Here is a 24,413-nt window from a genome sequence, read left to right on the forward strand (position 1 = left end):
GGTGAAGTGATAATCTCCACTAAGCTGCCTGACAGTGTTGATATTTTGCTCCATCACTGATTTCAACCCAAAGAAGATTTACTTCTTCCCTCCCTGCTGAAGGCCCTGAAGCTCAGCCTGCATTTCATGCTCCATTGCTTCAACTCACCAGTTGCCAAATCTTTGTCCATCTGAAGGGGTGAGGCTGCTCCTGTGTTAGTGGTGGAGGTGCACGAGTGACCTCTGCTCTTCCTTGCTGACATTTCCCTGCAGCTCTTGGGTACGCGCACTGGAAATTGAATTGAGTTAGCTCAGCCACGGGAGAGGAAACAAGCCAGCTGCGAGGTTCCTCCTGGGCATTTAATTTGGCTGTAAGACACCTTTTGTAAGCTAGTTCATCCTGGAAAACGGTTTAGGACTGAGCAGTAACAGCAGTAGTCACGAGATGGTGCTGCTGAGATGTCTGGGAGCCTTGCAGGGCTGGCTGGCATTGCTCTGCTCCCTTCTTTGTGTGTGACAAAGGCAGAGGATGCTGCCTTAGGAAAGTGTCACCCCCCTTTCAATTGTATTGAGCTGACCTGAGAAATGCAAACATACTTGTGTGGGCACTTACATACGTGCTTACACGTTGGTAGCTTCCTTAGGGCTTGGACAATGCATGCAGGCGTTTTCTTGAATAACAGCCTCTTTCCTAATTTGTGTGGTGGGCATGCCAGTACACTGCAGTCGTGCAAAGAGGGTGTGTGGGTGTGCAGTTGCAGAAAGCTTTCAGCAGTCCTCTGAAATGGAACTGTAGAGATGTGCTTGCTCGTGCCAGCTGCTTGCTTGGGATCCCACTGATGCACCATGCTTACCCTGCAATGGGTGCCCATCCAGCTGACCAGATGCCCAGGTTCACAATCAGCCTTAGAGAAATGAGCATCTCCGTTGTCCCCTTTGCTCCAACCAACTCTGCTTTAGTGACTGATCTCTTTCTTCAGCAGTGGTCTTGGAGCAGATGGTTGCAAAGAGGTGGTCTTACGTATTCAGGGTGTGACATTACAGCTGCTGCTGTTGGTTTGCAGTCGTGTCTGCTGGAATTAGGAGTAAAAAAGCAGTCTGCTTTATGTGAGTTGAGAAATGGCCCTTTCTCAGTGCTCGCAGTTAAGAATAGGGAGCTGGAGTTGTTTGTTTAGATTGTCCCAGAAAGTGGCCCTAAGCCACAGGGCAGAATTCTCTGCTGCCTCTTTGAAACCTTTTGTTCTGACTAATTAGTTGTAGGAACAAGAAACTGGCTCTCACTAGAGCCTTCACAAAAGCATAATGGAAGAAATGTGGGGCCACTGAGGTGGTCACCAGGATCTTCCTGCTTTTTGCCCAAAGCTTGCTTGCTCATAACGGCCCTTCACAGGGACTCATTAGATGAAGTGCTGTGCTGCTCTGGCATAGCTGTGTAGCTTTCAGATGGTTGAGAAGATGAGGAAAGGACCTGGGGTCTGTCGGGGTGTTTCACAGACGTGCACTTAATTATTTCGAGCTGTGACTTGCAGGACTTCAGCCTTCAAGGTCAGCACTTTGCTTTACAAGTGGCTGCAGTGAGCGACAGCTTCTACCCCTTTGGCTGACAGCACGCTGCATGTGCAGCTCAGGTTGTTGTCAGGGAAACAAGGCTGTTTGGAGAGCAACAAGCCACTTGAGGAAGCGTGCCAAAGCACGGAGTTTGGTTTATGTATATTTGGAGAAACTGTAGGAAATGCAGTTTGGTTCCCAGTCCGAGCACTTCCTTGAGAATAGGCCCCTGGTAGAGCATGTGCTGTGGTGGTATTGGAGGAGGAGCTCGTGCGTGCTTCCATATGTATCTTGGATCAAGATCTAAAATGCTAAAATGATCCCTTTTCTGTGTCTCAGGGCATGGCTGTTGAGCTGTCTTTCACTCTTCAGGTACTTTGAAGGTGAGCAGAGCATGCTGGGGGAGCTTGCTCTGCAGCTGCCAAGCCTGCAGCTGATCTGTGGAGTAGTTTTCTGGACTCTAAACCAACTTGCTCGCAAATCCAGCTGTTTTTTTTTTTTAATCAAAAAGCAAAAACGAAAAAAGAGATGACTCCACTGTTTCTTCCTTATGTGTTTTCTAACAGCCCAAATGCTGCCAGCAGCCGGGACGGACTGGACAATGAAACAGGAACAGAGTCAGTTATCAGCCACCGTCGAGACAGGCATCGGCGGAGAAACAGAGAGGGGCACGAGGATGGTGAGTCTGGATTGTATTTCTTTCCCCTTTTTCATTTAGGAAAAAAAAAAAAAAAGATCCTTCTGTCAGTCTTTCAGAGCAGCAACTTATTTTGCGTGAGTACTGCAGAAGAGAAGTGTCTGCGTTGCTGCATGCTTTGAGGGACTGTTACTACTTTAATGGAGGAATTTGGTATTTGCTTGGAGACACTTTGAAGCTCAGCGTTTTCGAAGAGGGTAACCTGCAGCAAAGTGGCAGGGAGATAGTTCTGTATATCATCCAAAAGTATCTGTAGTAGTAGAAGACAATTAGCCTGGGAGAGGATAACGACGTAGCAGCGCTGAGCTCCATACCATCGTGGCTAGACTGCCTTGTTCAAGCTTGCTCACTTGAAGAACACATTATCTGTATGAAGTGTTGGGAGTTTGCAGTGCAGGCAGCTGGAAAGCCTTGGTATTTTAGTATTGCAGGATCTGAGCCCGAATATTCTAAAATGATTTCTGCTGATTTCTCTCAGCTTGGGCCAGCGGTAGGGTTGGATGCTGGTATAACTACAGCACGTTGGCTCTGAAGATCCCTTTTTTAAACATATGTACATCCAAAGCACACATATAAACTACGGAACATAATCTCTTGCCTCTAGTCTGTACATCAAAGTGAGCTTGTTTTTTTTTCATTTGTTGCCAGACAGGAATTTCCAGGCTTAATTAAGAATTAATAGATGCCACCCGTTGAGTCTAAAATGGTCCAGAATATGGAAGGCTTGGACCCAAGAGATGCCATCACAGGCTTTATTCACAGCTCCACCCCCTGAAGTATTAGAAGAGCATATACTGTGTGTTAAAAGCAGGTGTCTTCTGTTCATTTTGCCCTTCCAACTTGTAAGTGACTCAGAGTGAATGGAAATTACTCAAACAGTGGGTGGAGCAGAGAGCTGTCCTTGCATGGTATTGCCTGCAGATTCCTGTGGGAAATCACAGAAACAGGGAGAGTCTTTTAATAAGTCTTGTGGCAAAAGCTTGGCACTGGAAGAATGCTAAAAGGTGATTTGTTTTTCACATTGGTTTATTGCCTGCCTCCTTTGTCGCTTCCTCCTCCTCTTAGAAGCTTTGTGAGCCTGATGAAAGGGGAACATAGGCAGACAGACTTCTTGGTCTCATTTTTAATTCCCTCTACCCCTGCTTTTGCTCTTCTTCCTGTTGCATTCCAGAAGAAGGGACATGCCGGGACAATCCCTAAGTTCTCTGCCTCCTTTTTTTTTCCTTTTTCCTTCTCCTACTGTCTAAAAATGCCAGGTCCTTTCTATGATTTCTGGCTACGTTCTTTTACACGCTCATCTCTTAGGTCTACTGCTGTAACTCATTAGGTTGTAAAGAAAGCTGCTCAGCAGAGTGTCCCTGTGCAGGGATGTTGTTGTCTTTACCTCCAGTGCATTACGATTCCTGCGTGTCGTGCTCAGTTCAAGCCTGGAATCTTAACGGGGAAAATATGTCAGAGCTTCCACGGAACGCGATTCCCTTCTAGAATCAGATTGTGCCAGTTTAGCTGAGGGACATTGGCTGTGTTTACCCTTGGCTGTCTCTTTGCCAGATCATTTCTTGCATATTACAAGCTCTATGTTTGGGTTTTCATTTCGTTACGGGCTTAATGCTTTAAGGTGCTGCGTTATGCTTGACATTGCTGAGTGCCCTTCATTCCTGCTGTGTCTCTTCTCTGCTCATTTACTGTATGGCAACATTAAGCCCTGAGGGTTGTGCACCAAAGAGCTAAAAATACCATCTTCACATTTGCCTGCCTGTCTTAAGTGCATGTTATCCTTTGCACCTTCCTGCCTCGCTTAATGTGGCCGGAGCACGAGTTGGAGGCTACCTTTGGCTCCAGGAAATGGGTCTGCGTTATTTCAGCTGAAACTGGCTTTGGCTTCAGGGGAGCCAGCTGAGAGATCGTGTGTTAAATGGATGTTAAATGGGGGAAGAGTCATAGGAGAAGGGGGACGGGGTGGGGAGGGGCAGCAAGGTCACGACTCCTGGTTCACAGCCAGTTTCGGGGGCGTTGGGAAGGAGTGGTAAATCCTCTTTTCCTTACAAAAAGAAGGAAATGCAGCTGGTCTGTTTCATCTCGTCCTGTAGAGGCTTGTTTAAGTAATACCAAGATGACAGCTCTAGCAATTGGTAGGGAGGCAGGATGTGTGATCCTCACTGGAGCGCTGCGTTGCCCACAGGTTGTTCCACATGTTATGCAGAGTAACCAGGACGTGTGTACAGTGCTGTCAGCTCACCGAGGCGTGCAGTAACACGTACTACAAAGTGTTTGTAACTAATGGAGCTCATTATTGGTGTAAAGTGAGTGACAAAGAGTTACCCACCCTAACCACGAGGATATCCCTGGCTATTGTGCGAAGAAGTACCTGTTTCACAAGAAGAATGGAACTGGTGATTATAGACTTCATCTCAAACAAGGTGAAGTGGGAAAAGCTGCCATTTGGGATCTGCTGAGGCATGGACACTTGGAACTAGAACCCGTGCAGGTGAGGGAAACTTGCTGCACCAATCCCTGATCACAGTGCAAGAGGATGAGGCTCCTGTTCTGCCTTGGAGGACCCACAGGACGAGGAAGAGGAGGGGGAAGCACAGCAAAGATCTGCTGCAGATGCAGCCAAACAAAAATCACCCAAAGGCAAAGCAAGCAGAAGGGCAGAATTCTGCTGTGAGCGGTGCAGAAAATTCTGTCCCATCAGCCTGACGTTTAGGAACCAGTTTTCGGTGCATGGCAGGAGCTTCCTTTTGAGTTTGCCATTGGATTGCACTGAATTCTCCCCAGCTGCCCACTGCACAGCTCCCCGAGTTCCCTTTGTGTGTGCGTGTGCATTTATAGGTGGATATAAGACATAACGGTGGTAGAACTGTGGAGGCTGCGCGTGCACAGAAGTGATCTTTTTTGGAGAGGCTTTGTATCCAAAGGGGCCTTTGTCCAAGTTGGGAATGCATCTCATCCTGAGCACCTTTCACATCCATTAGTAGGAAAACAATCGTTGGCATTCGCTTCAAATGAAATTAGTCCAAAAGGGCTGAGCTGTCAAGATGTCAGAGCTCCTCTTTCTCTCTTAAAGCAGCAAAAGTCCACGTTGCTTTGGAACATTGACAAAGTCCTATTAAGTGAAAGTAGAGCGAGGATCTTAATTAGGAACGTGGGAGGTCTGCTTGGCACACGTTCTCGGGACCCCTCGGTGTCCGGAACAAAGCTCCCCGTCCCTTTTGGGAAACGGGACCGTGGAAGCTCTAATTAGGGAGATAATTAAGGGACGAGTTTTCTTTGGCATTGGAGGATGTTTCATAGCTACTGCTCGTTTTCTTGACAAGCCTGCAGACGTCATGTGTCGACATTGGTGAACGTCACCGTTGTGCAGCCCACTTGTGGGTCCCCAAATGTTTGCAAAGAGCAGCTCCAGATGTCTGGTCATTGCTTGCAGGTGTATGTGTGCTTTACCATAGCGTGGTATAGGGCTGCAACTACAAAACAATTGCAGTGGGGCAGTACAGCAGCGACTGTAAGGGGTTGCAAGTCTTCGTGAATAAAGAGGTAACGGATTTCATGTCAGTAATTGGAGAAGACTTTCTCAAGTCAGAAGCTCAGCTATATGCCTTCTTCCCGAACCGCTCTCACCTTTGTTCTTTGCAGGGTTACAGAGCACTCTTTACAACCTCCCTGAGCAAGATGCTGCTCCGCTGCTTCCCGCTTTCACGGCCTGTTTGATTTTCCACTTTGATGTGCCTTTGTCCCTCAGGCAGGACCAGCTCTGCCGTTGATAAAAGCCAAGGAGGACATTCTTTAACCTCCGAGGCCATACTTTATTCTAATCTCTGCAACACGTCGGAAAGCCTTTGTCAGCCAGTCTCAATGGGCTCTGTCATCCCCTAATGAAGAAACGGGAGCATGGGGTCAACAGGGCAGGAAGTCCCTGGTTATTAGCGGGACAGGCATCGAACCGGAGCACAGAGTCTGGGTTACACTGAGGGTGGAATACCAGCGTGTGCTTTGTGAATGGCATTACAATCGTGGCTCGTGAAAGTATTCATTCACTGTGGTAAGGGTTCCCTACCCATACCCCAAACAGGGCTGGCTTCATTAGGGAAACCTTAGAAAAGGGAGGAGCTGCTGTGCTGGGGTGGGGGGAGCTGCTGCTGCCCAAGGGCTGGAGGGGGGATGGCAGGAGGGGTGGCAGGGGAGGTGGGGGCCTTTGGAGCTGCTCACGGGCTGTGGGGAAAAGCAGGGGAAAGAAGATGGAAAGAAGATGGAAAGAAGATGGCTTCGACACGAGGTGGTGATTTTTCCCAGGAGTGGAGGTACGCTTTCCAGGTGCCGTTTGCTGTGAGGTGCTTAAACTTCACCAAGAGTTGTTAAGAAGCACTGCTGGCTTTATCCCCGGGTGTGAAAGCGATCCGGGAGAGTCTGGTGGTGGGGCCAAGGGCCCAGGCTGTGTCAGCCAGTGCTTTTTGAGGGGCTCGGGTCAAAATCTTGGGATAACACTGTAGCTTTGGTCTAAATTTATCATCCGAGGTGCTGTATGGGAGCACCACGCGAGGATGCTGAGGCTGCTGCACTGCTAAAGCTGGCTGCCCTTAATGACGCTGAAAGCAAGCGCTAATTTACACTGGTTCTCCATTTGTCAATAATCTTAACAATTCAGCAAGCAGCGCTGCTGTGCTGCTCTGTTGGAGAGCATGGTGATAAGGGCGTGGGGTTTGAGAGAGTTTGAGACGCGTGGAACAAGATGGAACAAGAGTAAGAGTGGCTCATCTTGCAGGTGTGATTGCAGCGCGTGTTGCACGTTCCCCTCTGAGCCCCCCTCCCCACAGGAGATATGGTCACAAGTGGGGTCAGCACCTGATGAGCCCGCTGGAACCAGTCAGATGCCAGCCAGAAGTCAGAGCCCTTCCTTTGTGCCACGAAAGCGAGGTGCTCGGTATAAAAGGGAGCTAATGCACGCTGGATCTAGACGATGCCTGAAGGTTTGGAGGTTACTGCTGTGTTTGGGGAGTTCTGTCTGTGTTAATGTGTTGCAGCACTGACAGCTGGATGTTTCCCAGTCTCTCGAAGTTGGGTCTGGCCATGTAGGACCCGCTGCCCTTGAGCACTTGGGATTTGGAGGCTGCAGCACTGCTGGATGCAGGTGATCTAGCAGAGTAACATCGTTCTACAGAGGTACTGCTGTGTGCCTGAGGGCTGTTGTGCTAAGGAAAACACTCTGACAGTGTGGTTTGCTCAGCAAATTTCTGTCTGGACTTAAAATTGCCTCTTGAGAGCTAATGAGCTTAGAACGTTGATGGGGACCATTCGGTCTTCGTAGTGGTCGTGAACAGATCCAAGTTTAAATGCTTCTGTCCTGCTGCATCAATGGAAAGTAGTCCTTCTGAAGCCCCGTGGCCGTGGACAGGCTGATGGTTTTTCAGTGAGGTCTGGTGTTACCACCGAATACTGGGACTGCACTGTGGGAATTGGGATGGTAAACTGGGGGAGGAGAGGATTCCTGTACTGTTAAATGTGAAGTCTAAAAAGTTCTGGCACGTGCTGTCGTGCCCCTGTTTTACACATGGGAAAGTGTAAGGGAGGGAGCTGTGAGCTTGGGGAGTGCTTTAAAATACCAGTCTGTCTTTGAAGCTCGTTATGTTGATTTCTTGATGAGGTGCCTTATCAAGCTGAGCCCTCCTCGTTCTGGGAAAAGGAGCCTTCTTGGCTGAACAGATCACTTACAGCTGAAGGGTCTTCTAATGAGAGAGAGTACTGAAAAGAAGCAATTCGCTTTGCAAAAGAAAATGCCTAGGATATCTCTAGAAAAAGATGACTCACTGATGCGTTCAAGCAAATGGCATTTTTACGGGAGGGATTCCAAACCAGAATGTGCTTGTGTGTTGTGACAACGTTTGTAGATCCACAAATTAGTAAGAAATTGTTCTGAAGTATCTTATGCACGTGGAATGCTTTTCTGTGCTGCTTGGCCTGTCCTTTCCAAACTCAGGTTGTGTTGGCTGCTGCTTTTCCTCAATCTTCGTGTGTACTTTTTTCTGACACCCACTGCTCAGGGCTGATCAGATTCATTTTCTAATACCATTAGAGTACTCATTTATACCTCCTGCTTCTGCTTTTATCTCCTTTACAGCTTGCCCGTGAACTGATAACTGGACAAGTGAAAATGTTAGGGAAAAAGCAGGTGGGCAGGCCAGGGCACTAGGTATTCCAGCTGTTGAATGAAGCTAGGGTCTGCAAAGAGCTTGGTTTCTGCATGAGGATCCTCCTGCAGAGTTGGCTGCAAGTCACAGTGTGGAAGTAGCGCTACTCACCGCGCACCATTTCTTCCTTGCTCTTCCTCTTTGCCCAGTGATGCTCCGTTTCTTTCCTTTTTGTAGTCCCTCGGATCAATGGCCATCCCAAACTGGACAGACATCGTGAGCACCCTCCTGGTTACGACAGCTCTTCTACCATGATGAGTAGCGAGCTGGAATCCAGCAGCTTCATCGACTCGGATGACGATGACAACACCAGCAGGTAGGGCATTGCCGTAGTGCCTGAGCTGTTAAATCCCATTTGTGTCTGCTTCCCAGCCACTCAACTTTGTATCTGGGCTTTCCTGAAACATGCTGACTGGGGAGATCAGAAGGTTTATGTGCTTCTTCCTCCTTTTCCTGCTAGATAGGATGTGAGGACAGGTAATTCATCAGTAACGTGTTGTATAAAATCACTGCTCTGAGAAAAGAGCTAACTTGTTGGGATCCCCATCCAAAGTGCCAGCAGGCACCACCCCAATTAAGAGAAAGCCCTGTTCCTGTTCTTTCCTTTTAATAGCAGGAATGGTTACGTCTTAAAATCCAGGCAGCGTGCAACTGTCCCCTTGTTTGTGGAGCAGCGGTGTGATTATTGTAATAAGATCCAGCCGTGGTCCATTCCTAGCACCTAACTAAAGAAAACAGTAGAGGAATTCCTATGTAATTGCATAGTCTGAGACCTCTGAGCTGTAGAGGAATTCATCAGAGTGAGTATTATTGCCGAGGCAGGCTGTGGTGCCACGTATTTATGACTTCTTAATTAATTATTTCTTTTGATGCAGACAGAAAGAATGTGGTGAATTCTTCCTTGCTTTTTACAAAAAAAAAAAAACAAAACCCACAAACCATTTCGAGACATCCTTCTTGATCCCTAGAGGATGCTTTTGTTCTTTAATTGTTTGTAAGCCCATACATTTCTCGGATCCAGTATCAATTTTTAAAGAGGCAAAATCAATCAGAGCCTGTGTGGTTCATTTCCCTGTCTTCGGTGCCAGCGTTCTGTAAACACCATGTCCAGGGCTGTTTAAAACACTCAGCCAAATGGGCCACGAGAACCCATTAGAGATCTCTGAGAGCTGGCAGGGAACAAACCGATTACAGGTCCTATGGTTTTAACTGCAGGTGGCTGTGAAGAAAGGAGGTGCAGCACGATATTCTTGAATTTTAGGCAGAGGGGAAACAGCAGAGGTCCACTAGTGCTGGAGATCTTTACACACAGGCTGTGTTTACAAACATATTCGTTGATTGAACTGAGACTAAATGGATCAACACTGAGTTTGTGGTAGCGTAAATACCTGCTGAAGAACAGTAGCTCCTTCAAGTTCTGTTTCAAGGCTGGGTGTTTCCAAGGGGCTGAAAGGGGTAACTAAATGAAGACTGGGCTCTGAATTAGGTTTAAGAGCTTCTTTTGCGGTTACAGTGAAGTTGCCAACACTTGAAGACACAGAAAATTAGTCACCTGGCTGCGTTTGTACTTCGTGTGGGTATTCATACGCATCAGGGGCTGGAAGATCAGAGCCTTCCCAAAGCCTTTAGGGCTTCCAACCCTTCCTCCCCCCATTTCAAAAATCAAAAACCAAAACCAACAACCAGAGGAAACCGACAACAAAAACCCCACAAGCAGCAACAGCCCTGCAGCTGATGGCGTTTCTTGTAGGTAAATTAATCATTTCCGGGGCAGGAAGAAATGCAGTAGGGCAGGATTAGCACGGTCAGGGTGCCCACTGAAGCACAACACACTAGACCCAGCTAAATCTTTCTGTATATATTAATAACATAAAGCTTCCCGTGTTTGACCTGCAAAGAAAGTGACTCTTCCGAGCTGCAGCCGAGGCCTTTTCCTTTCTAGGCTGGGGCAGAAGCTGTTGGCACACAGAATAGCTGCCAGGCCAGCTAGTCAGGAAGAGCAACTAAATGGAATGCTCCGAGGTATGCTGTTGTGTTACAGCGGTGATGCTCTCGAGCAGATGAGAGATGGTGCTGGCAGGGAGAAGTTCCCTTTAGAGGCAAAACCAGGCAAATAGAAAATCGAGCATGCTCCAGATCTGCTGGGGACGGAGGCCTGGGGAAGACAAGGTGGAAGGGGGTAAGTTGGTGAATTACAGCTGCTGAACTGTAGGGTCAGAGCCTGGCTTACAAGGGGGGCTGCACGTAGGGGAGGTCACCGAGGAAGTCAGCTGTAAGGGATGCTGCTGCTTGCAAGTGGAGAGCTTGAGGATGGTTTCCTAGCAGCGTGTGCATGTCATTGTTTTATTGCTTTTATCTTAAGGCAGTTAAGATTTGTTTGATGCCTTTTGCTTGTATGGCACGAGGCATCATATTTATAATGCAGATCTCTGTGAGAAGTCCTCTAAGTACAGCAGCGGTTAAATTGACTTCTCTAATTGCGAGAATAGAAACTCAGTGTTGTAACGAATCTTTGATTGTCGGATGTAGGAAAAGAAACAAAAAGCAGGTTCTTGAGACAACCCATCCAACCAGTGTCAATGCAATGGTTTTATTTCCTTTGTCTTCAAAATATAATAGAAGTGAATGTTAGTCTTGTTTGCGGGCGGGGGGTGGTATTTTGGATCCACGTTGATGTAGGGAGCTTGTGGGAAACTTTTCTGTCCCGTTTCTGTCTTCTGTTAAGCAAATAAATATCTAGCAAAAATGTACAGGACGCAGCAGGAGGGTTATTGTCAGCAACTTGCAATTACTGTTCTTGATTCAGTGTAACTGATCCAGTTCCCTGTGGAAAAACTGGGATCAGAATCCGAGGGCAGAGCGTTTGTTTGCAGATTGGAGCCCCACATTTATGCTGTAAGAAGAGCTCCCCCAGTCTTCTGCCTCTTTCCTTTTTGCTGCCTTTCTGGGAGAGCAGGCAGGTTCGCTGCAATGGGAGCAGCATGCCTGGCCCTTCTGCAGGTGCTCTTGAAGTTTGAGCTGAATCTTACGAGTGAGGCAATGCGGGAGAGAGGAGGAGCAGGATGAAATCAGAGAGGGGATTGGAAAGGAGAGAACACTGATAGGAAAATGCAAGAAGGTTCTGTGTCAGTCCTTGCCAGTACTTGCAACAACGGTGGTAAATATTGAACAGGTCCAATTTTGGGAGCCCAGCATCTGAGAGACCTCTGTCTTCCCTGTGGAAAAGGGTAGAGCTCAGAAAACCAGGTGCTGTGAGCTGCTTCCACGGATGGAGGATTATCAGATCCTTGATCTCTTTAGAAAACACCACCTCTTGGCTCTTTAAATTAATATGCCTTGCTGGGAGGGGAAAAAGGAGTGTTAGCATACCTGAAATAGTTATGGGAGCTTAAAGAGAACATGAAGAGCTTCACGCCCTCTGAGCAGCTCCATCATTGGTAATGCTCAGCTGGGCGTCCTGGACTCGAACAAACCTGGGTTTCCCAGCGTGGTGGGTTGTAACCTCATGGCAGCAAGCTCTGTTTTGGGGTTGCCAGTATCAGATTCTGCTTGAGGTGTGCTAGCATTCCTGGCTGCAGCTAGAACTTTGAAGACAGGGACAGGGAAACGGGGGGGAAAAAAACTGGCACTGTTTTCTTTGCGCCAGTGCCACTTGGGTTACTTGCGTTGTATTGGGCTGGATTGCTTTGGATCTTAGTTAATAGTGGAGCATTACTTTGTCTCTTTTGCCATTCTTAACATCATAAATAGAGGAGAGGGATCTTTGGGCTGTTGCACTGGAATCTCTGAAACCCAGACTTCGTTCCAGGCTTCTGAAATGAATTTGGGCAAATCCATTTATCTCTTTCCGTGCCTCAGTCCGCTCTCTGTAAAATGAGAACAATTAACTTTCCTAAGGCAGGAGAGCCTAAGGATAGATGTGTAGGATGTGACATCTTTAGGGTGCACAGGTTTGAAAAACCTTAAGAAAAAGAACAGAACACGCAAAAGTAAATGATATTCAGTGTTCCTCTGCCACCAGTTGGTAGTAGCTGTTATCAAGTGCTGCTTTATTTCACTGAATTCCAGCCCCAGCGCTAAGTCCCTCTTTGCAGAGTGGTTAGCAACAGAAGGGAGTAAGAGCACCGTGGCAAGGCCCACATAAAATGACATGAAGGGACTGAAGTGGTTGTTTAATGTGCAGCTGTTCTTACAGCGTTTTCCTTTGATGGGCACAGAATCCTTTCCACTGCTCAAGGAGCAGAAGAAGGCAGCTGCCTCCGACCTTGGGGTGCTTAAAGCAGGCTGACACACGCCTGTTGCAAGGCACGTTGCTTTCAGCGTTGCTCTGAGAATGAAGCAAGCTGGAAAAATGTACTCTCTGATCCATGCTGTAGAGGAGCTGGGAACTTCTCTGTGCTCCTGGGAAGAGGCTAAGATACAGCACGTGCTGGGATCGAGCAGCAATTCGGCAGCAAGCAGAGCAGTGCTTTGCCAGCTCGCTGCTGGTGTCTGAATGATGACTCTTTGGGGTTTGTGGGCATCAGCCTTGTTTTTTGGCAGGGTGCAGAGAATTGTGTGAGCGGCTTGGCGTTACGGGGTTGACGTTTGCTCTGAATTTCCCTCAGGTTGAGCAGCTCCACTGAGCAGAGCACTTCATCACGGCTCATACGGAAGCATAAGCGCAGGAGGAGGAAACAAAGGATGCGGCAGATTGACAGGGTAAGGCTGGCAGTGATTTTGAGTGTAGCATGAGAATCAGAAAGGGGTTCAGAGGCCGTAGAGGTTTCTGGATGCCTTCCAGACAGACACCTATTAATGAGCTCCTGATGAATTAGTCCTTATTAGTTGTTTTTCTTGTCTTATTTGGAGCCACTTAAAACCTTGAGAATTTTCTGTTATGTTTTGCAGTCATCCTCGTTCAGCAGCATCACTGATTCTACCATGTCCCTAAATATCATCACTGTCACCCTCAACATGGGTAAGAGGATGAGTTTGTTGTGGTGTATTTTGTCGTGGCGTAGCGGCCTTTGGAATCAATAGGCAGTTCCTTGCTTTGAAAGAACTTCTGGGCTGAAGGGAATGGCAGCTGGGGTGGCAGCTCTGACAGTGCCTGGGTTCCTAGCCCAGCACTGGATGATAGCAGCTCAGTGTTCTTCCTGAGAAGCCTGGGGAAAGAGCTGGAGCTCCTCTCCCCAGGGTGGAGTTGTCCTCGTATCTCTAGAAATGGTAAGGAGTCAGACGTCGTCCTTCTGTTCTCATTCCTAACATTGAAGGTTTGCATTTCTGCAGCCCGGGTATTTCATTGTTGAGCTAGACAGAAATAGACAGAGCTGCCCCTTCAGTGCCTTGCAGTAGCACCACATTTTTCCTTCCTCTCTGAAGCATGGAAAAGCATTGCCTGGTGCTGCTCAGCTGCCTGATTTCTAGGTGTGGACATATTGATGATTTTTTAGCATAACTTTTCAGTGTCTTGTATGAAACAGAATGATGCATTTAGCAGCTTTTCTCTGCTGTCTGTGTCTGAACGTGCCAGGCAGACTTACCCCAACAGGGTAAATTGAGATATTGGGGTAACTGTGAATCAAATGCAGCCTAGCCGACGTGTTGTGAGAAAGCAAGGAACTGAATTTTCAGGGCTGAAGTTGCCAGCTGTTAGCTCTTCACTACCATTTCAATCACTTTGTTTGCTTTTTTTTTTTTTTTTTCCTTCCCTCCCCACCCTCCACTTTGTACCTGTATAGAAAAGTATAACTTCCTGGGAATCAGCATTGTAGGACAAAGCAATGACCGGGGTGATGGTGGCATATACATTGGCTCTATTATGAAAGGAGGGGCTGTGGCAGCAGATGGCCGAATTGAACCAGGAGACATGCTTCTGCAGGTTGGTCCGTGTCCAGAAATATGCACTGCTCTCTTTCACCTTGATGGCTTCAGCTCAATCATCCCACCAGATCCATGGAGTTAGTAAACCATCAGCAGAATTCATCCGTGCTCAGAGCAATGTGTCACAGAAGCAGTTACCACTTAAATCTGTCAATCTTTGTGAACTCTGCTGGGTAGCTGGTGTGCTCTGAGAAGCAGTATTTGTGCCTAAAGAACTAAAATGTCTTTGCTGTTCCTGTTGCTGGGCCTGGGCTCAACTTTTTGTGTCCTTTCAGGTGAACGACGTCAATTTTGAGAACATGAGCAATGATGATGCAGTACGGGTTTTACGGGAAATAGTCTCCAAGCCAGGGTAAGCATCTTACAAAATCTGCTGCTGCTTCTCCTCTGCACTCGTTATTGGCATTGAGCAAACCTCCCAGGAATCAACATTTTGATCTGAATAAGCAACCAGTGTGACTGCTGATTTCAACCCTGAGCTTCTCAGTGCGAGTGATGGAGAGATGAGACTGGTTTCAGTGTACCAGCCAAAGCCAACACAAACTGGGAGTTGCCTGGTTTCAGCAGCACCATTTGTTTATGGGAAGAGAGTTTTAATGTCCCGGGATCCGATCATTCAAGAGATTTCACCAGTAGTGCTACGAGATATGGGAAAACAGAAACTGATCTGATACTGGTCTGCATCTCAAAAACCTTCTTGGAATGTCCTTGCTAAGAATAGGAAGAAGTTTGTTTCAAAGAGTTCACGGTGGTAGTTGTAACTTCTGTGGGGGGAAGCTGAGAGTCACCCTTGCCTGTTTTCTTTCTTCCTAGACCCATTAGCCTAACGGTAGCCAAATGCTGGGACCCCACCCCCAGGAGTTATTTCACCATCCCCAGGGGTGAGTACACAGTGATGCTCTTACTGAGTTCCTGTGGAGCCGTCAAGGTCCAGAACATTTTCAGCCATCTTGGCATCTGATTTCCTTTCCCTGCAAGCTCCATGCTTCTAATTTCATGTTTGGATGTATTGTTTCAGGGGTTTAAGATGCTCTTTTTGAGACTGCAATGGCCACTGAATTCATGGGAGTTTTTCTTTTCATTCCCGTGGCTTTGGGTTAAGCTCTTAGCCTTTTGCTGGCTGCATCCTGCTGAACTTAACCTTTCAATTGATAGAAGCTTTGGGGGAAAACTATGCTGAAGTGTTAAAGAGCCTCGTTTTACTACGTGTGTGCTTGTTAGGAAGAATCTAAACTGATTGTTTTTAAAATTCGAGGCAAACGACATACTTAAATATGCACAATCACTGTTGAAAATGATGTAGTTGAACGATTTTGATTTAATAAATAGTTCAGTAGCTGTAAAAGGTCTGTGTTCATGTGGCAAACACAGCTGCCTCCTGCTGGTGAGAGCTGTGCTTAAGATATTGAAGCCAGAGCCTTGGCAGCCCTTCGAAGCTTGAGAACATTTCCCAGATGGAAAAATGCCACAGCTGCAGGAACAGGGCGAGCATGGTTATGTCCTGGGAGGCTGGTGCAGCAATTCCTAGATTAAACCAAATACTGCTGGCAGGATGCTTTCTGTTCCCTTCTGCTGGGGCTGTCTCAGCTGTGAGAACAGAATGGAAGGACTTACTCAGATCCTGCTGTTCACTGTGAATGTGATTCCATTCTACATTGATTTTTCTTTTCCCCTTTCTGGTTGTTTTACAGCTGAACCCGTGAGGCCAATTGACCCTGCAGCGTGGATCTCTCATACCACAGCCATGACGGGAGCGTACCCCCGTTACGGTATGAGCCCCTCCATGAGCATCACCACATCTACCAGCTCCTCACTAACAAGCTCAATTCCCGATTCGGAAAGTAAGTCACACTGAGGCCAGCACAGGGCAGGCATCTTCTGCTCGGGGCCAGCAGTGCAGAGCTGTGCGCAAAGCCGACCCCAGCCACAAGCACGATGGAAACGACAGCCATCACAGAACTCTTGAATGTTTTCTTTCAGCCTGTAATTCCTAAGGGGAGCACGAAGCCTTTTTCTAAAGGTCCGGAGATAACACAGTTTTGCCAGGGTTCACGTGCAGGAAGAAGTGGCTTCTGGTCCCTTCTAAAGTCCCAAGGCAGGCCCCCAGCTTTATCCCCACGGGTGAATGCGAGGGCTTCCTCCTTGAATTCTGCTGTTTTGTTTAGAAACTTAAATCATTTCCTTCAGATGAATGTCGCCGGGTACTAAAGTATCATTTAGGAAATCTTCACTGATGGTTGCATAGCCTTCTTTTGTATTTTTTTTTATCCTTTTGGAATGTATTGGGAAAAAAAAACAGGGAATGTCCCATGTGAAATTCAGGTTAGAGTTCCTCCTTCTTTCCTGGTTTGTCTGTCTGTGGCAGTCCTCCAATATAATCATATCCATGTACAACCAACAAGTTGTCGTATTTAAAAAGGAAAAAGCCCAAACGTCCAAACCAACTCTTTGAGGACTTAAAAGATCAACGTGGTGTCAGTGATCAGTGACAATCTTTCCTGGGCAAAGGCTCAAGCACAAAAGTTGCATTTGCAGGGCGCAGCTCAGTCCTATCAGACTGCACAGGTGTCTGCCTCTTTTTCTCATACCCCCTCTCTGATTTTACAAGCGGATTGTTCCTGGAATTACACCTCACCTTGTGCTGAAAAGGAGGTTGTTCTTTTTGTAGGTGTAGCTCTTAGGCAGTGGGCAGCACCACTGAAAGGACATCTGCAGTAGAAAGCAAGCGGACCACTTACGTGATGCTTTATCTTGAGATGTGTTTTCAGCCTTCCAGGTACTAAAGGTTGCTGGAATCAATGTTATCTGATGATTGCTGTCCAACAAGAGCCTGTTGCTCTTCTTTCATTCCTCTTGAAATATTCATGTATCGTGTGCCTTGACGTACAGTGATGTGATTGGGAAGCGTGGATTGCAGACACCCTCTCAATCATATTTTTAAAATAAAGGTTGTCTGGGAGCATAACCATGTTTCTGGAGACAGCTTCTCATTTCTATGCCAGGTGGCTTTCCTGGACGCAGGAAGTCGGGAATTACCCCAGGGCTTTCTTGTGACCTCTTGTTTAGCACTGCTTCCCTTGGGTCAGTCCTGTGAACCCCACTGAGCACGGCAGCAGCACTGCAGGGCCCCAAGGGCAGGGAGCACCTGTCCTGTGGGCCTCCTTGCCAGGAAAGACAAAGCTGGGGAGGAAGGGAAGACGAGAGGGAAAGCAAGAGAGAAATCATGCATTTATATCTCAAACAGACTTACACACGACGGGGCTTTCTCACTTTTCATCTCCCAGTCCAAGATTCTTGATTTCAGTTCCTCTGAGGACAGAGTTGCCAGTGTATGAAGTGAACGTAGCACCTGTTCTGCAGAATCTGGCTGTAGAAGTGGAAGCAGTGAATTAATGGAGTCATCTAAGACAAGTCTCTTTCGTGGTTCCTTGGTTTCGGTATTGTGGATGTCTGTTTTACTGTTTGCGTAGCAAGATCAGGATTGAACAGTTCTAAATGGATTGAGTAACTGAGCTTTTCTTCTGATTGGCATTCCTTTGTTCTCCTGCCTCTGGATCAAAATTGATATTTTATATCTGAAGTAGTTTCACAGCCACTGTCACATCAGTGTTAGCTGTTGAAGTATCCGAGATTCTGGGGCCGTGCAAGTTACCACCACACAGTAGGGATGATTCCATCAGCTCTCTCATTTTCTCAGGCAGATTCCTTCAAAAATGAGAATATCCAAGCCAAAGCAGGCAGAGTAATTATTGCATTGAAAAGTATCTTGTTCCCCAGCAGTGCTCTGGCTGTTGCAGGAGAAGCAGTGGTTTCAGTGCTGGATTGTTGCCTCGTTCAGTGCAGACCCTGGCCCTCATTTGCTGTGCTGAAGGCAGATCTTCCCAGCACCAGTTCTGCTTCTGCAGGATCCCTTTCTGCAGTGAAGCACTGTCCCATTCTGGATTAACTTCAAGTGTGGCAATGCTTCTTGAAAGTCCTGCTGCTGTGAAATGAAGTCCACTGACATGGCTGGAAAGAGCTTTTCCTCTTGCATGGACTTGGAAGGATTTGGGGTTAAGACTTCAGGTGATTTCTGATTGATAGCATTCAGACAGAGGTACTGATTTCCTGGGGCCTTTTTGTTTGGGCAGATGTGTACTTCGTCACTCAAATAGGAAACAACCAGGGGTGGATATTATATGTGGTAGGGCTTCATTTCCCCAGAGCACACACCTTTTTTTTCTTACCAGGATCTGCCAGTGGGGAAAAAACGCCACTCAGAGACAAAAATCAAGGCCCTGAGACTGAGCTTTGTGGGCACATGGGATGAGCTTTCAGTCTGTGCTGTGCCTCAGGTTTTCCCATCGCTGTGCAGGTGGTCAGGCCCACAGCTGACAAAGTTCAGACAACGTGGGTGCATATGAAGATGCACCTGATTAATTTTCATGTTTGCATAGCAGCTAGCACACCAGAACCTGCTGCTGGTGGTTTGGCTAGCGTTGTTCTTTGCATGCAGGGTTGCAGGTCTCCAAAAAAAAAAAACATAAAAAAAAAAAAAAGATTTGTTGCTGGAATATTGATTTTATATGTATTTTTTTTTCCAAATGAAGATGTTGCTTTTTGCCACTAACCAAACTAACTTCAAGCAAAAGCGAAATGTTAGCGTTTATTCACTTGTTAAGTATTGAAATTGCATGCGTGGATGGCACTGGGTATTGTCACGAGTATTAGCAGCGCACGCACTGAAAGAAGCATTTTCAGTTTTCATTGTTTCATGCTTGTTGTACCCTTTATCAACATTTTGAGTTGCTGGAAAAGAGCAAACTCGGTTCCCATGTGCTTTGGAAAGGTGGGTGATGCGAGGGGCTGGGAGAAGGGAGGGGGGGAGGTTTTGGAATTCCTGTTGGAGGAGGGTGTGAACTGCAAGCACAGGGCACATGTGCTGGACGTGGGTTTTCTAGGACTGAGAAGATGGGAGCAGGAAGAAGGGTTGGGTGCCAGATCTTAAGAGAGTAGTCCTATTGTATATAGATGGGTTGAACTGTACACTGTTAGCCCAAGGCAGAAGTTAAAGAATGAGCTGAAAAACCTCTACAGAGGTTTGCATTGAACTGTGAGGTGGGCGCTGGTCATGGCAAGTTGAAATGAAAAGCTGTGGCCATAGAACTCCTTGTGTTTTACCTTGGACAAACCTCTGGGATGTGGATTGAAACAGCACAGTGCTGATGTGTAGCTGGTTGGTGAACTGAAGACACACAGGGACTTGGCATCTCAGTGACTAAACTGCTTGCACTGAGCACAATCCCTCAAAGAACTGGAATGAAAGCTGTAATTAATGCCACTGATAGGGGTGAATTCGGGAACCTTTGTGTCTGGCTTTGCATCTGTTGGCGAAGCTGTATCTTGAAATGTTTCATCCAGTCCTTTTCAGACCGCGTTCATTTCAAAGAAGCATGTAACCTTCTTTTGCTTTTAGAATTAGAAGAGTCTCCCTTAACTGTGAAGAGCGACATGGCTACTATTGTCAAGGTCATGCAGCTGCCAGACTCAGGCCTTGAAATCCGGGACAGGATGTGGTTAAAAATTACCATCTCCAATGCAGTAATAGGTAAGCACAGCTGACCCTTAACCACTACCTGTCGTATCCTGGCTTTTTCAAGTCACTACATGGAGTTCTGGCTGTCTGCTGAGTGTTTGGACAAGGAAACTCTCCTTGCTGCTTCTGTTCTGTAAATCCCGTGTCATTCTCATTAGTGCAACTCAGGATTTAAACAGTGTGGCAATAAAACTTTCTGTGAACGTATTTGGTGTCACTGAGCAGTGCGGATACTGGGGTTAAACTGGTGCAAGATAATCCTTTGCTTTCTTTATAGCTGTTTGGTGGCAGCTAATTTAGCCGTGGGCTGAATGGCCTGCTGAGTCACGAAAGTAACACTATACACTCCTTGCAGCAAAACTGCTGCGTATTCATCTTTGTGTTCAGTTCTAGACTACGTGATAACGTGGAAATTAAAATTCAAAAAAAGGTGAACTTGGCTTGGATGTTCCTGAGTCTCCTATTCCTGTCTCTCATTTTAGGAGCAGATGTGGTTGACTGGCTTTACACACACGTGGAAGGCTTCAAAGACCGACGGGAGGCTCGGAAGTACGCCAGCAGCATGCTAAAACACGGCTACCTCAGGCACACTGTGAACAAAATCACCTTCTCAGAGCAGTGCTATTATGTCTTTGGAGACCTCTGTGGCAGTAAGTTCTGCATCTGTGAAGGGCAAAGCTGCATGTATGTTGTCTCTGCTGTGCTCATAGGATGCACGGAGGAGAGCCCTGCTGAGTGTGACCAGCGTGCATTTCAGGACAGGCCATGATGCTGAAGTTGCACGATGAGTGGTTAACGTTTCCTTGTTAGACCAGCAATTAGACCAGTAGGATGGACTTGTTGAATAGCACGTTGCACTGGGGCTCAAGGAAGCAGGATTAATTTCTGGAGGTGCCAAAGACTTCCTGCTTGTCAGTCTAGTCTGCAAAATGAGAGTCATTTCTCCCTGACTTGGAGAAGTGCTGCAAAGGCACCTTGGTGCTCAGTGGTAAATATTCCTGTCTGCCCTACCATGTGTGATATTTTGAGTGAGCTGTCAGGACTGAGTCCCTCACAGGCACACCAAGTGCCATGTAAGCCATCATCGATCCTCAGGAGTCAGCTATACAAGGGAAGAGAACAATCTTCATCTTTCCTTTCCTTTCCAGATATGGCTGCACTGAACCTCAACAATGGTTCTAGCGGAGCCTCCGATCAAGATACCCTTGCTCCACTTCCACATCCTGCTGCTCCCTGGCCATTAGGCCAAGGATACCCCTATCAGTATCCTCTGCCCCCTCCGTGTTTCCCACCAGCATACCAAGACCCAGGCTTTAGCTATGGTAGCGGCAGCGCAGGGAGCCAGCAAAGTGAAGGTAAGCTGGTTAATCCGGTATGTATTCCTACAGCTGCCATTACCCTTGACCATTTGCTTGAGTTCCTTAGTACTGTTTGTGCTCCTGTCTTGTGGTTTCCTGTGCTACTTGCATGCATTTGGTGTGACTGCATGGAATCAAAACCATTTTTGTATGTGATGGAGTGGGTTAGCCTTTCAGCTCTGTATTGAAACAGCCAGCAGTGTTTGATCTGAGTCAGTGCTATGTACTGTCTGTGGTTGTGCTGGAGTTCTGTTCCAAATGCAGAACGCCAATGGGGAACCAGAGCCAAGCTGTTTGTATGGCATGGGCATCTGTACTTTTCCTACCAAACAGCACCACGCAGTAAACTACTGCTTGAATAAGGTTAATCAGGCCAACGTTAAGAACTCTGTTGTCCAGCCTGTTAAAACAGATTAAAAAGTATTGACCCTTTTCAGAGGTCGGAGCCATTACCAGCAGTGCTGGCTGCTGTCACTTGATATTGCTGGAAATTAGGCCACTGGGTTGCTGGTGGAACAGGGATTAGGACCAAGGTGCTCTTGGCTTTTGCTGACGTGATCAGTGTAATCACTCTTTCTGCTTGAGTGAGACAAGTGTGAGGTGACCAGCCAGGAGATTACAGGGCTGAAACACTGCTCACAGGGAGGAGAGCCTGTTTGGTGATCGGTGACAGGGAAAAAAAAAAGGGATAGTACTGCATGGATTAAAAACCTGACCTCCTCCTTTCCCGCTGTAGGATCGTTTTGCCATTCGTTTTTAAATCTTAATAAGTAAAAATTACGTATTTTATGGTTGTACGGACAGGGTCCCAGTGCTTTCTGTTTGGATGTTTTAGAAATCACTTCCAAAGTGGGTTTTGTTCTTTTGGCAGCTGGTTAGATCTCTGCTGCTGGAACAGGAAAGGTATGGTATTTCATCCATGCGCCTGCATTAGTGGCCAAGAGAGCCCCGTGGAAGGCACCAAGAGTGTGTAATTTAAAGGAGTTTCAACTCTTTCCTTGTTCTTCATTTGGAAACTACACTGCTGTGTTGTTTCTTACTTTATAACTGTTATTCCCTTGTTTTGTTCTGAGCAAGCGTTAGACTGAAGGATTCATAGAGGAATGGCTGACTCTAGGGGATTGGTAAGCTTCAAATGCCTCCATGATAACAATGACTTCACAGCATGATCATTTAGACTCCTGTGACCCAAATGTTTAGCTGTGTTTTTTTTTTTTTTTCTTTTTTGTCTCAACGCACGGTAGTCCAGTAGTGTGACATGAGCATACCAAGCTGTTTGCCCACCCTTGTGATTGTTGCTGCAGCAGCTACGAGGGAATGGCATCGGGTAGCTCGCTGCCAGCTCGAATGGGAAAACCCTATCACCAGTCTCCTCACCGCCCTTCATAAGGAAATCCCAGCTTTTAATTCATGAGTCTGATGTTGTCCATCAGGATTTTATGTGTCTACCATTGCCCTTCAGGAGCTGGTTGACTGAAAGACATTTGAGCAGATGTTTCGGGCGGGTACTGAGAGTGCTGGGCCACAAGGTTGCGCTGGTCACTCTCTATATACAGATAAAATTGGGTTTCTTGTGTTCTCTGTTTATGTGTCGTGTTAGTTGATAGCTGGCAAATGTCACATTACATCAAGAGGCAGAAGGAGATGTCACTCAGAGTGAAAAGCTGGTCCCTATTCCGCTGGCTGGGATCCTTCCTAGCAGGAAGATAATCTTGCCAATAGGGGCTTTGGCTGAAGTCATCATACTGTCTAAATTTCAGGACCCTAATGAAATACCGTGTGGGTTTCTTGTTATTGTTTGTTTGCTTTTTCTTTTTTTTTTTAAAGAGTAACTAATTTGGAAATGTCTCCTGACATCTATCCTATCTCTGATGGTAATAGAGCACAACCTTCAACTTCCCTTTAAAATCAGTTCCAAAGCTTAGCAAAGCATGTAGATAGCAACAGCTCAGCTTACATACCAGCAGCAGAGCTGATTTAGTGGCCTCTCCTGGGAACATCCTGCACGTTACTGATTCCTTGTAGAGCTGCTCAATAAATAACTGTTGTTTTGAAGAATCCTCCAACAACGATGAGTTTTAGAAGAGTCTACCTAGAGAACCCAACAGGAGGACTTCAGTTAACCTCAGGAGGTTTAGCCTTGAGCAGCAGTCTGCCCGGATGATGCAGAAGCCAAATGAGTTTCCCTTTGAAAAACGTTGGCCAACAGAAGGCAGCAGAGGCAAAGTCAGGATTCAGTTGAACCTCGTTTGCTTGTGGGTTAAAACCCAAAGGCCTGCTTCTTCCTTTGGGTTTTGCTGCTCCCCTCTGCAGGCAGCGAGGTGTTGGGGGACAGATGGCCTCCAGCCTTGCTTGTGAGCTAGCTGCCGCTTTCACTGTGCGAGCTCTGTAGGTGTCTACGTGTCCCTGTGCATGGCACAACCTCGTCCGCTTCATTCTGCCATTTGTCACCGCTAAACCCCATAAGCCACCGGTCGCACGCTCGGGCCTCGCCATCGTTGTTGCCATCGCAGCGGTCCGAGGCCGATCTGTAGGTTTCGGTAGGAGCTGGTGTTGGAGCCAGCAACGGAACCGAGCTAATTCTGCTTTTCTGCCTGTCCTCTTTCACTCGCGGGCTTTAGGAAGCAAAAGCAGCGGCTCGAACCGAAGCAACAGCGAGAACAGCAGGAGGGCTCTTGGCAGAGAGAAGGACCGCAAGTCGGCGGGCAGCGGCAGCGAGTCGGACCACACCGCCTGCAGCGGCGGCACCGGCACGGTGCGGCGGGAGAGGCCCGTCAGCCAGCTCAGCCACCGCAGCCACGTCTCTGCCACCCACAGCGAGAGGAGCCACCACAGCCATCATTCTTACGGGCCTCCGGGCGTCCCACCCCTCTACAACCTCCCCAAGCTGGGCTCTAAAGTCTACGGGACGAGCGGACCCCCTGGAGGGCCCCCGGTGCGAGAACTGAGCTCTGTTCCTCCGGAGCTGACGGGGAGCCGGCAGTCTTTCCAGAAGGCCATGGGCAACCCATGCGAATTCTTTGTCGACATCATGTGAGAGGAAGTGCCTTCAGACTCTGCTTTGGGGAGGGCCGGGGCGGATCGTTTTGGGGCCGGGTCGGGGAAAATCTGGTCGTTGTCGAAGACTTAAACGGAAGAAACTTGTCTGTTCTGCATGTCACGCCTTCCCGGTTTGCAATTGTGTGTTGCAGAAAAAAAAAAAA

The 24,413-nt window shown here is 47.4% G+C and overlaps 1 protein-coding gene across 3 annotated transcripts in view; it reads left to right on the forward strand.

The window, feature by feature from the left end:
* Nucleotides 1-24,413, forward strand: part of DVL1 (dishevelled segment polarity protein 1) — a 57,839-nt gene extending 33,426 nt beyond the window's left edge. For 2 of the 3 annotated variants that reach the window (XM_021417443.1, XM_021417445.1), the window contains 12 exons: nt 2,094-2,206; nt 8,590-8,728; nt 13,020-13,113; nt 13,303-13,372; nt 14,136-14,275; nt 14,553-14,629; nt 15,091-15,158; nt 15,969-16,118; nt 19,733-19,864; nt 20,335-20,502; nt 21,001-21,207; nt 23,832-24,413. In XM_021417443.1, the coding sequence (XP_021273118.1) occupies nt 2,094-2,206; nt 8,590-8,728; nt 13,020-13,113; nt 13,303-13,372; nt 14,136-14,275; nt 14,553-14,629; nt 15,091-15,158; nt 15,969-16,118; nt 19,733-19,864; nt 20,335-20,502; nt 21,001-21,207; nt 23,832-24,247 (1,774 nt within the window). In that variant the 3' untranslated portion in view covers nt 24,248-24,413. The remainder of the gene's footprint in view (nt 1-2,093; nt 2,207-8,589; nt 8,729-13,019; nt 13,114-13,302; nt 13,373-14,135; nt 14,276-14,552; nt 14,630-15,090; nt 15,159-15,968; nt 16,119-19,732; nt 19,865-20,334; nt 20,503-21,000; nt 21,208-23,831) is intronic. The other variant, XM_021417444.1, reaches the window with a different exon arrangement.

This window comes from Numida meleagris, chromosome 20 (assembly GCF_002078875.1).
Source record: "Numida meleagris isolate 19003 breed g44 Domestic line chromosome 20, NumMel1.0, whole genome shotgun sequence".
NCBI lineage: Eukaryota > Metazoa > Chordata > Aves > Galliformes > Numididae > Numida > Numida meleagris.